This window comes from Melozone crissalis, unplaced genomic scaffold (genome assembly GCF_028551555.1).
Source record: "Melozone crissalis strain CALT ecotype California unplaced genomic scaffold, PUWL_Pcris_2 ptg000027l_1, whole genome shotgun sequence".
In the NCBI taxonomy this organism is placed as follows: Eukaryota; Metazoa; Chordata; class Aves; order Passeriformes; family Passerellidae; genus Melozone; species Melozone crissalis.
The window spans coordinates 31,063,691-31,079,292 of NW_026535805.1; the positions used below are offsets into that span (position 1 = coordinate 31,063,691).

General features: G+C 41.0%; 1 protein-coding gene across 3 annotated transcripts in view; it reads left to right on the forward strand.

Moving 5' to 3' along the window:
* The first annotated feature begins 1,213 nt into the window (after window positions 1-1,213).
* The window catches only part of EPM2A (EPM2A glucan phosphatase, laforin), a 35,889-nt gene continuing 21,500 nt past the window's right edge, over window positions 1,214-15,602 (forward strand). Inside the window, exons 1-2 of one of the 3 annotated variants that reach the window (XM_054280336.1) lie at window positions 1,214-1,475; window positions 13,207-13,381. In XM_054280336.1, the coding sequence (XP_054136311.1) occupies window positions 1,214-1,475; window positions 13,207-13,381 (437 nt within the window). Of the gene's footprint in view, window positions 1,476-1,703; window positions 1,818-13,206; window positions 13,382-15,602 lie in introns of those variants that run through there. The other 2 variants (XM_054280337.1, XM_054280338.1) reach the window with 2 other exon arrangements.

A 15,602-nucleotide genomic window follows, 5' to 3' on the forward strand; every position in this document is an offset into this window, starting at 1 on the left:
TAATTTGCTTTGGTTATGTCTGGAAAAGATATTCTGGTAGAATATCACCCAAACTCAGTGAGTATCAGTGAAAATTGGCTAAAGGACTCTGAAAAATAAATTTGGCAGCACATCCACTTCAGTGTCATCACCCCTGAATAAAGGAAACAAGCAGGCAGGATTGAGGCAGGATTTCTTTTGACTCATTGAAAGGCCTTCATCCTGTTCCCAGAACTTGACCTAAATAAAGTTACCACTCTGTTTCTGCCCTTAAAAGCTTCTGAAATGGGTGTATTCAAGCAGGGACTGCCCATTAAATGGTTGGATTGCATCCTCTTCCTCAGTCTTTTTAAGTCCTGAGTATTGCTACACGTAGGAGTTGCCAAATTTTCCCCTTCTGGCTGTAAACAGAACGCGTTCAGAGAACCCCAGATTTCTTTTAAAAGCTTTCTAACCTCCCTCAGCATTTCACATTTCTTTTCTCACCACGACTGGCTGGCTGTCAGCGGGGAAGACATAAACATCATGAACACTAAAGCTTTATTTGCAGCCAGTCCTTGTTTGTAGCGGCAAGTATGGCAATTTTCAATGATGTTTTTGCTGCGCTAAATTAAGCCTGGGCTCTTGGGAGTAATTGCAGCGGCTTCCTTTAACGCAGCAATAATCCTTGCTAGAGTCACCATACGTGACGCGTAGCCTTTGGCAACCAGCAGAGCCGGCGTTTAGCAGCGGAGAGGATTTTCCCTCCCCGCTTTAGGAGGCGATCGAGGGTCGGTGCTGTTTGAACTCCCAGCCGCTGCTTTCGGAGGGGAAGCTCCCTCGGCTACGTGCGGGCGGCAGCCGAGCGCTGGGAACAACCGCGACCGACGGAGCCGCTGCTCGGGCCCCGCAAGGGGCAGGGCCGGTGTCCGGGGCAGGGGCAGTGCCAGGGGCAGGGCCGGTGTCCGGGGCAGTGCCCGGGGCAGGGGCAGTGCCAGGGGTAGTGCCAGGGGCAGGGCAGGTGTCCGGGGCAGTGCCCGGGGCAGGGGCAGTGCCAGGGGCAGGGCCGGTGTCCGGGGCAGTGCCCGGGGCAGGGCCAGTGCCAGGGGTGGTGTCCGGAGCAGGGCCGGTGCCCGGCCCCCAGCCCCGGCGGAAGGGCGGGCCCGGGCGGCCTCCCAGCGGCGGCTCTGGTGCCGGCCGTGCCGCAGCGATAGCAGAGCTCCTCGTTACACCCAGTTCTTTGTGCGGCAGTAAAATGCTGTTCCGCTTCGGCGTGGTGCTGCCCGCCCGGGTGACGGAGGGCGGCGCGGAGCTGCTGCTGGCCGGGTCGCGGCCGGAGCTGGGCGAGTGGGACCCGCGGCGCGCCGTGCCCATGAGGCGGGCGCGGCCGAGCGCCCCGCTGCCCGCCCAGGAGCCCGCGCTGTGGCTGGCCGAGGTGGCGCTGCCGGACGAGGACGCCGCCAGCCCCTTCTGGTACAAGTTCCTGCGGCGGGAGGGCGGCCACTTCCTCTGGGAAGGTAACGGAGGGAACCCCGCGCCGTCCCTCGCATGCCCGGCCGCAAGGACGCGCCGGCCCTGCCCGGAGGGGCGGTGCGAAGCTCTCCGAGGGCGGGCTCTGGCTCTGGCTCTGGCTCCGGCTCCGGCTCCGGCTCCGGCTGCTCCCGCCCCTGGCGCCGCCGGGGCTGTCCCGGCCGGGCCGGGCCTGAGCCCGAGCTGCCGGTGCCCCGGCACGGCGGTGGCCGGGGCTGTGCTTGCAGGTGGAGCCGCCCAGGCTGCCGTGACGCGGGTTCTCGCAAACAAAAATGGTTTTTAACCGTGTGATGGAGGCGGGTGAATGCAGAAGGAGGCTGCCTTTCTAGGTTGGTAAAAGTTATTTCAAAGAGTTTCATCCCCCCCCCCCCCCCCCCCTTACTTTAGGCATCCATTGTCATGATGTTTTGGTTTGGTATTTTTTTTTCCTTTCCCCAGAAGTAAAGAATTAGAATTTAGCATCTCGTACTATCCACTATGGTGTGGGTTGTTATTTTATTTCGCTAGGGTGAAATGTCATGATGGCATTTTCAGGCTGGTAAATTTTACTATTGTGATTTCTTAAAGAAAAACACAGGGAGAAGTTCAATTACAACTTTCCCAGTCTTCTTGCTGCTTCAGTAGTACTTCCAGCGTGTTTTCCTCCTGCCGTGTGATTTCAAATGTGGAATAACTAGTCAGTTTCCATGTGCTGTTCTAGTACATTGAAGTATCTTAAATACAAGAGAACACTCAGACAATCGTCTGCTGAGTCAAATAAAACTCTAAATATACCTCCTGAGGAATGATCTGACCTAGTGAAAGGAAGACAGCTTGCTTGGTAATTTGTGAGGGCATTTTTAACTCATAGCATAAAAATCCATGTACCAAAATAACACGTTGTAGACCAGTTGCTCTTCACCCGTTTAAAGAATACATACCACACTTCTGAACTCCCTTTCTGTCATGTAGACTAAAACATGCATGTTGTCATAACTGTTGCATTTGTTTGTTCTTCTTTGTGCTAATAAAAGATTTTGTGTTAATGCTGCCTTCACAGAAGTTTACATCATGAAGGACTATGTACATCATACAGTGGTGTTTTGTTTAGCAGCTAACACAAATAGTATATTCTGCCTGTTTTAACCATGTTTTTCTTTTCCAGAATTGCAGGAAAAGTGAATTTATGGAATAAAAATCTTTACATCTGTCCAAGGAAGCAGAATTGGGTCTCTTTGAAGGTGCCAAGTTGTACATAATATGACAGTGATACTGGTATATAAAGCAGTCACCACCCTGCAATTATAGAAATAATAGTAGAATTAGAAATTATTAGAATTTTATAGAAATAATGGAGAATAACTACAGAGAATCAGCACTTGTAAGGTTGATGGTTATTCTTTGGTTTGGAAGTAGTGGTAGCTCAATTTATTGTCTGTTTCAGGGAGCACGTTTAGGAAATGTAGTCAGAGTAGTAAACATACTGTGTTTTGGCAGATTTGCAGTTTTAGGATTAACCTGGCTGGCATTTTGTTCTTGTCATTGTGAATGCTCAGGAGTTTGAGTTCAGTTTCAGCTTAGCAGGAATGATAGAAAGGAAGTGGGCATATCATCTAAATGCAGAAGAGTTTTTTAATTAGTCGTTCATATTAACAAATTTTTCCTCAGTTGATATTTACAGGAAAGCACAAATTTGCTTAAAATTTAAATTTATTGTTCATCATGTATTACATGAAGAGAGCCTAAGAATGTTTTCTTGTTCAATAACTAAGCAATCTTGCAGTTCTTTTTAATCTAATTTGTTTTAATGGTTTTTGGTTTTTTTTTTTTTGTTGTTTTTTATAACTGTTGATCAATGACAGTTTGGCTGTCATCTGTTTATTATTATAAAAATCACAACTTGAAAAGACAAATCCCTTCTCAAAGAAAAGAACAGGGGTTTTTTGTGCTAAACAAATGCTGTGCGTTGTCTCTTTAGTATTCTGCATGTTTAGAATTAAAATGTGCTTTGGGAAACACTTAGCACTTGCAGAACATCTGCAGTTTTGAAGAGATATTTATGAGGGATAGAGGAAAGTGCAGAATGATACATGCTCTAAGTTTATGAGTTGAGGCATCCATCTGTAACCAGAGAAACTGTAGTCCATGGATATCAGTCTAGTTATGGATGTCAGATGTTTACATATATGGGGTGTTGAAATCATGTGCTGTATTTAAGAAAATTACTTCAGCTTTTTTCTTAAGACATGTATGTGTGTGAGAATTCCACTGGCAGTGCATATTGTTTTTATGATACTTTGATACCTACTGTATCATGTATTTTGAGTACAAATTGCAGCCATTCCAATACAGTAGAAGACTGAAAGATAAAAGTGGGGGTAGTTATTTTCTGTGGGCTAGAGGAGTCAAAGTCACAGACCAGCGCTCTGTGGCATTTTGTAGGAAGCTTTCAGGCAAGGCTCGGCCTGTGCAGGATTCGCTGGGTTGTTGCGTGTGCCTTGAGGGAACAATTCCCCTCCCTAGGAGGATGAAGTGGGAGATGAGGCTCCCCTGTGCTCCTGAAGGATCAGAGACTTGGCCCTGCTGTCCCAGGGAGATGTTGCTGGTCTGCACCCAGGGCCTGTCATTTAAAGCCATTGAGTGTTTCTGGCTCAGGTCACATGAGCTGTGTGGGGTTTCTTCAGGGTTGGTACCTGCTCACCTACTGTGAAAGCTGAAGCCTGCTGTCCAGGAGGGTTTGTGATATGCCGTGGTTTCTGTGGAAACAGGTTGGTTGTGCTGAGCTTTAGAATCTGGGAATAATTTCATGTATGTACCTTTTTTACTCCCAGCTGCACTTGTGTCTGTCTGTGTACTTTGTTTTTGATGTTGATTCTTCAGAACTGGACTTCACATCTCTCAGCTTGGAAACTAAAAGTATTTGTGCATACTGTCAAAACTAAATAAATACAAGATGAAACTTACGCTTGAGTTTGTTTTTATGAGTTTATGATGAAACACTCATGTGCACCTTTATCCCCTTACTTTCATCTAAATAAACTGGAGGTGCTAATCAAGAAACATGCTGCATAAAAGGACAGGGAATTTACTGGAGGTATTTACTAGAGGTATGCTCCAAACTGTATTTGGAGATGATGGAATACAATCAACTGATACATTGTATTTTTGGGAAGGGGAAAAATAAATTTTATACAAAACCTACGTAAGCTTGTAGTACCTACACAAGCTTGTACTGTAGTATTGATCCTTTGTTGCCCACAGAAGCTGTGGATGCCCCTTCCTTGAGGGGTTGGAGGCCAGGTTGGATGGGGCCTTGAGCAACCTGGTCTACTGAAACTTGTCTCTGCCTGGGGAAGAAGTGGAAAGCTTGGAACTGATGCTCTTGAAGGCTACTTCAACCCAACCTATTCTGCTATTCTGTGATTTTTGTGTAGCTCTTAATTTGGTGTAGATGGAGCTTGCTTGAAGCTTCCAGATACAGTATGACCAGTGAAAGCTCCAAAGCAGGGTCAGCCTATATTCTAGCAACTTGTGCAGGTGAGCAGAGCCTTAATCCTTCCAAAAAACCCCCCATCTCTAGTTTTGGGAGAAGGAGGGAGAAGGAGAGAAGAGGAGGTGTCTTGTTTGCAAAACAAACAAATGATACAATACAGTGCATTTTGGAAAAAATTACATTGTTCAGCCTGTGGTATGTTGGCCTTACAACATTTTCAGTTCTCGCTCCTGTGATCCTGTTTGTAATAAACCAAAAGATCAGTAAATTTGTGGAGTAATAAAGGTTTTCACATCATTGTAATACAATCAGTGAAAATATCAGAAGTAAATTCTAATAATATGTTTCAAGGGTTGAACACCCGATTGATTGAAAACATTGGTGATAGTTAAACACATTAAAATTTCATTTTTAAAGTGTGTTGAAACTTAAAGCAATCTGACTTTTGGCCTCAGCTCTTTGAATAAAAAAGGTGTAACTTCTTAATTAAAAGGAGGGGATTCTTCTAAGGCTGTATGAGAAGGTAAGATCTAGTTGCCATTTGTAATGGAGAGATTGTAACAGAATGAAAAATGCTTGGGGCTAAGCCTTAGCCAGATATGCAAAATAAAAATTCTTTTGAGGCCATTCTAGGAAGTACAGTTGGATACAATGTTTCTGGAACAGATCCATGGTTTCTTTTCCTTTTTTTTTTTTTTCTTCAAAAGCAGTTCCATTATTAAAAACAAACAAAAAGAAGTCCAACACAAAAACCCAGTGAACCCTGAAGAGTTACATTTCTTCATGGCTCTTTTAGTGCAGATGTTTCATGTGGTGCTCTTCCCACTGGGTGGTGCCACATTCCCTTTGTATAGCCAGCGGCTGCCTGGCATCTTGCAGCTACTTGCATGTTTCATTAGTATTTAGTGTAATCTGTTCTGCTTTTGAAAATAATCCCAAATTTTACTTGTTTTCCCAATCCCAGTTCTGAAGTAGGTGGTGACTAGAAATGGACATAAAGCACAAGCTGTGTGATAGTTGAATAATTGTGCGTCATTGGCATTTTATTCCAGCAAGGCTGTTGGTTTCTGGGCAGTGCTAGACACCTTAACACCTTTCAGATGTGACAAAACTTCACAAGTGGATAACTTTGAATTCTTCAACCCAGTACTTCCTTAAGGAATGGAGGAAAACCTTGGTTACAAAGTGCAGTAGCTCCTTGTGTTTTGTTTTTCAACCCCCTCAAGACTTATACATAGCATGCATTTTTGTATAATTAAATGGCATCAAGATTCTCATTACTTTCTGTCTGCTTATCAGCATTAACCAGCTTATACTGAGCAGACAACCAGACATCAGTAAAACAACGTAGAGTGGCCTATGTGAAACTGCAAAATTACAAGAATAAAAATAAATACATCTACTTGCAAATACATATTCTCTGGCTTTGGCAGGCATATATATTTTCCTACCCACATAGATAATCAGGGTCCAGTTATGATTTCTGTGAGAGTCTAATTAAAGCCTTTGTGGTTACAATAGCAAATTTACAATAAATGCATTGTTTATGAAAATCCTGTATTTACCATTTTTCCTGTCCCTCACTTCCAAGGGGTGGTAGCATGCAGTAGGGCTCAGCAATTTATTTTGAATGGCAAGAAACACTGAGAAGTGATAAGTAACTGGGATGATACTTTGTTTAAAGTATTGCTGTGGTTGCTATTTTGATGCAGCTCATTTCCTGCCTATGCTTCTGGTATGACAGAAAGTAGCAATCAGTAGTAGACAGTACAGTAAACAGTGTCAAAGCAAATGGGAAGATGGTATTAGATTATACATTTTGTTGCTAACAGCCATTATTCTCTCATCTGTATTTCCTGTAGTGCTATTTCTACCATCTGTCAGAAAAGAAACTGTCTTATACATGAGGAAGGTTTGCTTTTAGTTGCTTTTCTCTGATTTCATTATTGAGTCAGGCATTGGTTAAAATCTCTTAGTACGATAAAGTTCCCACTGAAAAACACCTGGGCTTGGGACGAACTACAGAGAGAAATAAAACATGTTTTTGAAAGTTGCCTTTGAAAATTCTGATTTTCTTATATCTGATGAAAAAAAGAAAAAGAAAGAAAAAACCTTGGTGATGAGCAGCATTAAGTGTTGAGAATGGCTTTCTTGTAAACCATTTAGTTTTAATTCAGGCATAATTTCAAAATGTAATTCCATCAAATAATTTTCTTAGGATATATAAATAGACTAAAAAGTCTTAAATTCAGCCTGGATTTTAATAGAATTAGAACTTGTTTCCATGGTTTTATGTAGCAGCTCTACTAAAAAGGAAGTTGAAAAGTCTGCATTAAGTCTGGTAGAATATAAACGTGGTGTATGATGCACATGGTTTTCTTCTTTTTGGGTATCTCTTCTTGGCTTGCAAATGCAAGGAAACATTTCTGAAAATCAGACCAGTTAAGAAGGAGTTACTTAACTAGGTGTGGCAAATTAACAATTTTGTGTTACATTAATACTAGGTGTTTAAGTAATACAATAAATTCATCTACCACTTACAGAATCTAAGGGGAAGATGGTTTGCTGACAGCAGAAGAAAAATAGCATTAAAAATCAAAGTATGCTTTTCTTAGGCATAAGGGTAAGGTTTCATACATGGCATACAGAATTGGAGGTATTTGTCAGAGGTGTTAATACAAAGGGCTGCTGCTGAGGGCTTTGCTGAGACTTGAGGAAGGTGGGACTCCAGAGCCTGTGGCAGACGGCAACTCTCGAAAACTTGACCTCGCTCAGTTTCAATGAGGGGAACCCGCCCCCACCTCTGGTTTTTAACAATCAATAGCAATTCAGTCTTGGCAAGATTGAGACAGATCCTATTTCAAAACAGCAGAGATTGAATTTTGTTCACAGGCAGCAGGGAGACTTTTGTGACAGAATCTGGTGTGAAGAGTAAGTAAATTTGAATATTGTGAATGTACTGAAGGAAGTTCAGTTTGAGTGATGTGTGATAACCAGACTGTGCAGTAGCACATTCAGATAACTGAAAATTGTATCCAAAGTAGAACTTGAGACTTTTCTTCATTGTAATTTTGGTATAAAAGGTAAAGAAGCTAGCAAAAACTTACTCTTTTAAATGCTTTATTTTTGAGAATTTTTAAAAATATTTTCTTTATTTTCTCTTCTACTACTATTTTTTTTTTATAAAAGTCTTTTATTCCTTGACTCTTCCCTGTTTATGTGCCCCCAGAGTGCTTATAATATTGAATTCTTCCAGGGGAATTTCTAAGCATGAGCTTAAGATACTCATTTACCTTGTTAAAGGACCTCATTTGATACAAATGGAATTACTTAAAATATTTCAACATAGCTAAAATTTTGAATTGACACTCAAAGTGTGCTAGTTCATGCAAAACTTATGACAAAGATTATTGGAGTTAGTCTGTCCTCTGACTGATTTGTGAGTAGGTGATCTCAAAATTGCCTGGCTGCTTGTGGTTTGGGTTGGTTAGTTAGTTAGTTAATGTGTTTCTCTAAGGTTATCTAAGTAGCCCTGTGGTTTATAAAGAGATAGCAGTGAACTGAGAAACACCCTCACCTTACTGGGGTTTGGAGGTTTGGAAGTTGCCTATCTGTGTTTTAGGGTCAGGCTAAGGCAGGGATGAGATACCCAGCACCTTTATGGCTGCAGTTGTGCCCTGTAGTTCCTGCACACCTTCCCTTACATAACACAGAATAGAAAAAAATTAAACTTGGAGCAAGGTGTGCAACAAGCTGGTAACTGGGAGAGCAATGGCTGAGCAGAGATTTGCAGCAAAGAGCTCTGCAGAGACAGTGGGAGAGGAAATTTCTTTTTTTTCATTTATTGATGTGTCTTTTGTTCACCACTCCTTATGGTGATAAGAAATTTCATTGACCCATATTTTGTTTATCTTTTAAGATCAAGCTGGTAATTTCTCCACTCTGTGCAATCTGTGTGCAGTCCTTTTCTGTGTCAAGATGAGTCTGTGCTGTTGGCAGACTGTTGAATTATACTTCTTTCATGCCTGCAGTACAGCTGTAATAAAATAGTAACTGCAGGCTTTTGTGTTTCATGGTTGTGCCTCATTAGATTGAATTTCAGAACATCCTCTTCTAGTCTCTGCTTACCTTTTTCAGTCCTAGATCTTTGCACATCTTGTATCACTTCCTATATCTGCTTCTAGTTTTCACAAAATCACAGAATTAATCAGGTTGCAAGGGACCACTGTGGGTCATCTAGCCCAACTTCCCTGCTCAAGGAGGATCAAAACCAAAGTTTTCCTTTGCTCCATTCTGGTTTCCTCCTTTTACCAGAGCAATTTATCAGTTATATGGAGATCTTTGGTTTTATTCTTTTGTTTAGTTATTTGTACAGAATTCTTAGGCTCCTTTGATCATCCTTCATATGGATTAAATAAGGAGCCATAAACTGCAGTCCTGCAGATTTTGAAAGAGCCCTCTGTGAGGCTTGAACTGTAAGTGGGGCTACTTGGTTGCTTTGCTCTCTGGCAGTTCCCTATGTCAGTGGATTCTGCACAAAACCATCTGCAGTACAGATCAACCAGTGCAAAAGCAATGAAAAACTTTATCATTTAACACCAAGAAATTTATTTTAATCTTTCTGTTTCAGAGAAGCACTTTTGCTGTGAAGACTCAAAGATGGATTTTAAATTAAAAAAAAAAATTAACCTTATTAAAGGAAATAAAATGCTATTCTAGAAGTTAAACTAGCACCTGTATATTCTAATAAACTCTTCCAAAATGCTTTTCATCTTTAATTAGGAGAGCCAACATGATCAATTAATGGGAAGATCAGTACCATTCAAATATTTAACTTATCTCTTTTTATGGTTGAATTTTACATATTTTCAGATGGTTGTGTATTTGCTTCCCAATGATAAATAATTAAACCTGTGTTTTTCCATTTGGAATATGAATAAAAATGAGATGAAGAAAAATACTGATATAGAAATGGGTTTAGCTGTAAAATCATGTGTTCGCTGTTGTGTGAGCCCTTTCTCAAAGGACATTTCTGTTTATTTTCCTTTTTTTCAAAGATGAATGGAACATTTGATGTTCTAGGCTTTACTATTGTCTCTAGAAACAGAAAAGTTGAAGTAGTATAAAAATTGCATTGTTGTCTTATGGCATCCAAAATATGGTGGATTTCCTGAGACAGATTGTGCTAGCAGAAACATGATGTAGACTGAGAAAATAATTTTTTCTCATTTTGAAACTTCCTTGTTAAATGCATATTGTGAAGCAAACTCTGATGAGAAGCACTTGTGTAATTGTGGATATTGCCTGGGTAGTGAAACCTGATCTTTTTTGGTAATTGCAGATTTCCATAATTCCTTTAAGAAGTCCTTCTGAAGACAGTCCACTTTGATCATACTGTTCCCTAAATTAGTATTTATTGAAGATGGCAGCACACTTTCTTTCCTGTATGAAGCTATATCATGTGTGAATATATACATATATGTTGAAAATATGTTGATATACATTCTGTTGCACAGATGTCTTATTTCAGTAGGAAAGTTGTTTAATTCATAGATCAGTATCTAACATAAGGAGTAGTAAAGAAGTAGGCAATTCTCTTAAAATATGATATGAATGCAAGCTGCTACTGTTTACCTGATTATTAAAGGCAAATTAGAACCATACCTTTTGAGATTCAGGTCTGACTGTAGGCCACAGTGGGAAGGCTGAGGCTCAGTGGTGCACAAAAATCAACAGTGATAAATATTTATTACAGAAGAAAGTGTTTCAGAATGAGATTTGACCAAACCTGTTTGAGGGAACAAATAAAATAAACATCTCATGGCAACTTACTCTTGGCCCCATATCCATATGTGGTTTCAGGCTATTTAGGGGAATTAATGATGGTGAAGGTGGTAAGGTTACAAGGCAAGGAGGCTGCAGCACTTAAAAAGGCAGAGAGGAGGAAGGTCATGGAGAAGGAAGGAAGGCAAAAAAGGGACAAGAATTAAAGCTGGAAAAGGAGAAGGATGATGAACTGTAAAACTGGCAGGTGGCAGAAGTGCATGCACCTTCACCAGCAGCAGTTGGAAATGGGGCATTAGGAAGCACACGGTGGGTACCTGTGTACCAGGAAACACAGGGCTGGCAGTAGCAAAACTGCCAGAGATCCATGGTTCAAAACTGACAGGGCACAGCGAGGGCTGGCAGCTCCCTGTGACTGCAGGGACACCCCATGGGACTGGCAGTCAGGAGCAGGCAGCCTGGGGCACCAGGGCAGCCCCAGCCCCGAGCATCAGGCACCTCCCTGGGGACAGGCTGAGGCTGGGGCAGGACATGGGCCCGTGGGTGTGTGGGGGTCAGGTCAGGCACAGCCTCGAGAGGGCAGGAGGTGGGCGCGGTGATGTGCATGGCTACAAACAGGTGTTGGAGAGTAGAATGGGGAAGGCAAGGTGGGCTCTTTGTGGCTGCATGCATGGAGTCATTAATTAAATGTCATAAGCATCCATATATTTTGTCACACTGTTGTATTTGTTGATGTGTGCTGTTGTCTTCTTGTATTGGTTAAAAGTGCTAAGAATATGTAAAAAATCAGACATGTGAGATAAAAATATAGTGGTGAGATTTGTAGCTTCTGAAACTTTACTGATCTTGCTTACCTTATTTATAATCAAAATAATCAAAAACTATGTGATGCATAATTGCTCAGCAATGTGAAAGAGAAAATAGTTTTCCACCTCATATTTTATTTTTCATTTTGGTAAATAATAATATGTCACAATTACGATAAAATGGCCTGCATGTTGTCTGGAAATAAGGAGATGGTTTGAGCTTTTCTCTTAAATATTATTCTTACTCTCTAATCATTGCATTAATACATCTCCCAAAATGCTCTTGCTCTAGCAAATTTCCCTAACTTTAGTGATTGAAAACTGCTCATGCATTTATGTGCAATGGGAAATTGAAGATATTCCTTTGGGCATAATTTTTCTCAGAAATATTTTAACATCATTAATAATGTATAAGTGTAACAGGCTTAAGGAAGCCATAGACTAGGTCACTTCTGATCTGCACGATAATTATTCCTACATGGCAATTAGTATTACAATAAGTATGTAAAGATGGTGCTGGGGGGAGAATGTACATGTACTGTATTTTTGGAGGCTAGATAACCTTTTGATTGATGAAGTGGCCCATTTCAATTCAAGTTGCTTACTCTGGTAAGCAACTGGGATTAAAAACATGTTTTCTGACTAAAGCTCACACTATTGCTGTAGGAGAAGAAGAAGAGGTAATAAATACTGGTGGAATATAAGAAAAAGAATCTTGCTTTAAATTAGGCCGTTTAAGGTAGTTGGGGTCATTCACCATTGCAATTGTCACTCCGTGGGTCACTTTGGGCAGCTTCTACTGGGTATGAACAGACTCTCAAAGCGAGACATGCATTTGAAGACAACAAAGGGAGTGTCTATTGGTCCACAAACATAAAAGGCAGAGAAGGTTTAATGAACTCCTTGGCTAGATATCCAAATGTGTCTGGTCTGCAGCAGGAATCTGATGAGTCTTTGCTGGCCAGGCAGCTGTGAATGAAGTGGAAGAGGAAATCTTTCCCCCTTTAAACAAGTCTGCCTTATTTCTACATTGCTGCCACCTTCTTTGGGCTTTGATGCCTTTCCACCTTGATATTTTTCCTCTTGAATCCTTAAGCTGGTAGCAAATCCTGTGTCACCAGTCCTACCTTTTTTGGTGGTTTTACCTTTCTGAGCACGCATGACTGTCCTCTGAACTTTCTCTGAGGTCTTTCCCATATCTTGGCAACTTTCTTAGAAGTCAGCCTGAACCAAGGTCAGGCTGCCATGGCATGTCTGAGACACAGCAAGATTGATACCCTTGGGAGAGGTCACTGAGCAAGAATATAAAACACTGAGGTCACATACTGTGAGACATCAAATAAAGAACTTAAATGAAATTAATTATTCTTACATTGTAAGTGATTTAGGAGTTTTTAATATTGTGGGGGTTTTAAAATAGCCAATAAATTAAAAAATATTTTTAAAATAATCTACAAAATTTTATTTTAATGCTGAATATTTGCTTTGTGGCAGTGTTTCTGTTGCCACTACTTCAGTTGCTAATAATGCGGTTTGAAGAAGCAGGAAACACCGCTTTTGGCCTTGAATGCTCAGTTCAAGTCTCCCTACAGTTTTTGGGTTTTTTTTAAGATTATCCAGACACACAGTCTGCAACTGTCCTTTCTTCTGTTCTAGGTAGTGGGCCCCATCATGATCGAAGTTGTGTTTTCAACCAGAGCAACATAGTAGATGGAGTTTACTGCCTCCCAATAGCACACTGGATTGAAGTCTCTGGACATACTGATGAGATGAAACACACAACTGATTTCTATTTCAATATTGCAGGACATCAAGCTATCCATTACTCCAGGTAAAAGAATTGTGCAGAGCTTGGCTGGTGTCAAATGTTACAAACAAAAAATCTGAACTGGCATATCTGAAAACTGCATTTGGTTTGTATGTATGTAAGAGTAAACTTTAACAAAGGTTCAGCACCTCTTTGCAATTAAATGTCAGTTTAGCAGATCCTAGGTTCAAGGATACCTGTACCCTGTACGGGCCTGTTACATTGCATCACATCTGAAAAAGTTTTGTGCCAATTTTCGGCTAGTCATTTTCAAATGCTTGTCTATATACATGTGTAAAATTGCATGTATCTTATGTGCTTGGTTTGGGATAATTTTACTGAAGAACTTGTCCTGGGAAACAAAAATAGTATAATCCAGCACCAGAATTTACTGATAACATGTTGTCACTCTTGTGTGGCAACCACTGCAATTAGTGACAGCCACTTTTGATGACTTCCACTTCTGGGCATGTATTTAACAAAATATTAAAACTTAGACAAGCCTTAAAATGTTTGTATTCCATAGTGTTCACTTGAGTCCACTGTCCCATTGGTGAAGATCCTGGCTTGAATAAGGAGACAGTAAAGGTGGAGGAGGGCACCCAGACTTTAGGGTGCAGAGGAAGCACAGGCTGTATTTGGAGCAACAGGGTGAGCACTGAAGGTTAGCAAAGTGCACTGAGGAATTTGGGACCCTATGTAGCTTTTCCCCCTATCTCCAGCCGATTGATACAGCAGGAAGTTTTGATAATAATTGTGGGAATGCTAGCAGTCCTGATATGCCACATGCATTGCAGAACAGTTAGTTATCCCAAAGGGATATGCATTTTTTTTTTAAGAAATCAAACCACCTTGTACTTTCATTAGGCTCTAGCATTTTTTTGTGTGAATTTCTCCAGACCACTTTAGCAGCTACACCAACCTCACCATGGTTTCTCCTCTTTGTGCTCTTTGTCTCCACCCTCTCACAGGGTAGGAAGGAGAATTGTCTTTTCCTCATTAGACTTGCAGTGTGAGAGGGAAAGATTTCTTCCCCTTGGTATTTTTTGAAATAGCAGGGATTCATAAACACTGTCAGGCACATGTAGGTGTTTGTGGGACCTTTTTCCTGAGACCCCCTCAAGTTATATGTTATGCCTGATAGACTAAAGTGTTATGTGGATCTTAAACATCTGTTTCCAACATCCTATCAGAGTAAAGATCTTGTTTATTCCAAAGCAGAGATTTGTCAATCCCAAGTAATCTTTGCTTGGCAGAAACATTTCTTGAGAAAGAAGAACAGCTGTCAGAAAGTGAATATCTAAGTACCAAAGGCTAACTTATCTTCCTTTCCAGAGGCAGCAGTGATCCATTTAATGCTGCCTTATCTGCATGACTATGTGTTTCAAAGATTAGGTAAAAAGCTGCAGATTCTGCTAGAGGATATCTGAAGAAAATTTTCTGGGCTGTTAGTCTTTTGCAGATGAAGGTCTTCTCCTTCATTCCCTTCTCTCACACCTGTACCTTCATTGAAAGGCAACCTTATATGTACATCTTAGTAACTCTTATCTCATTTCTTTGAGCTATATTAAGCAAACGTTCTCTGTAACAGTCCTGTCACATAATTATTTCTAATACTTTGAGGATATGCAGCCTTAAATGTTTTTTTAATTACTAACAGTTGGGGGCAGATTCACCATTCTGCTGGTTATAACAAAGCAGCCCAAAAATAAAAATCTATTTTAGATTTTTTTGTTGTTGTTGGCGGAGCAGCTGAAGTGGGTTGATGAAAATGCCTTTATTTTGCAATGGATTTATTAATTCAGAAGAGTACTATGAAGATTAATACAATTTTTTTAAATACCCATATACCCCCCCCCATTCTCCCCAAAGCAAAACCAAACACAAACAGAAGCAAAAAGTCAATCCTTCTGACTTTTCTGACTCTGATCAGAGTGTGATCACATCATGGTTTTCCAGCTAAGATTACCTTTTTCCATGCTGTACTAAAGGCAGCAGTGCTGCAAGGAGCATTATGACCACAAATTCTGAGTCCTGTCACCCCTTGTATGATCTTTACAGTGGTGGAGGCTGGAAAGAAGTGATTTATCAATGAAAACTTTTGATGTGAGCCCGTCCTCTATGTTGCTCCACTTAACAGGGCTGCCATGTGTGAGTTAATGAGAAAAGAAGGTTTTCCTCTGTCAGAGGAGGTTCCCACATGAGCCCTGGGACTGATTTTATTTATCCTCTGTTGAATCACAAT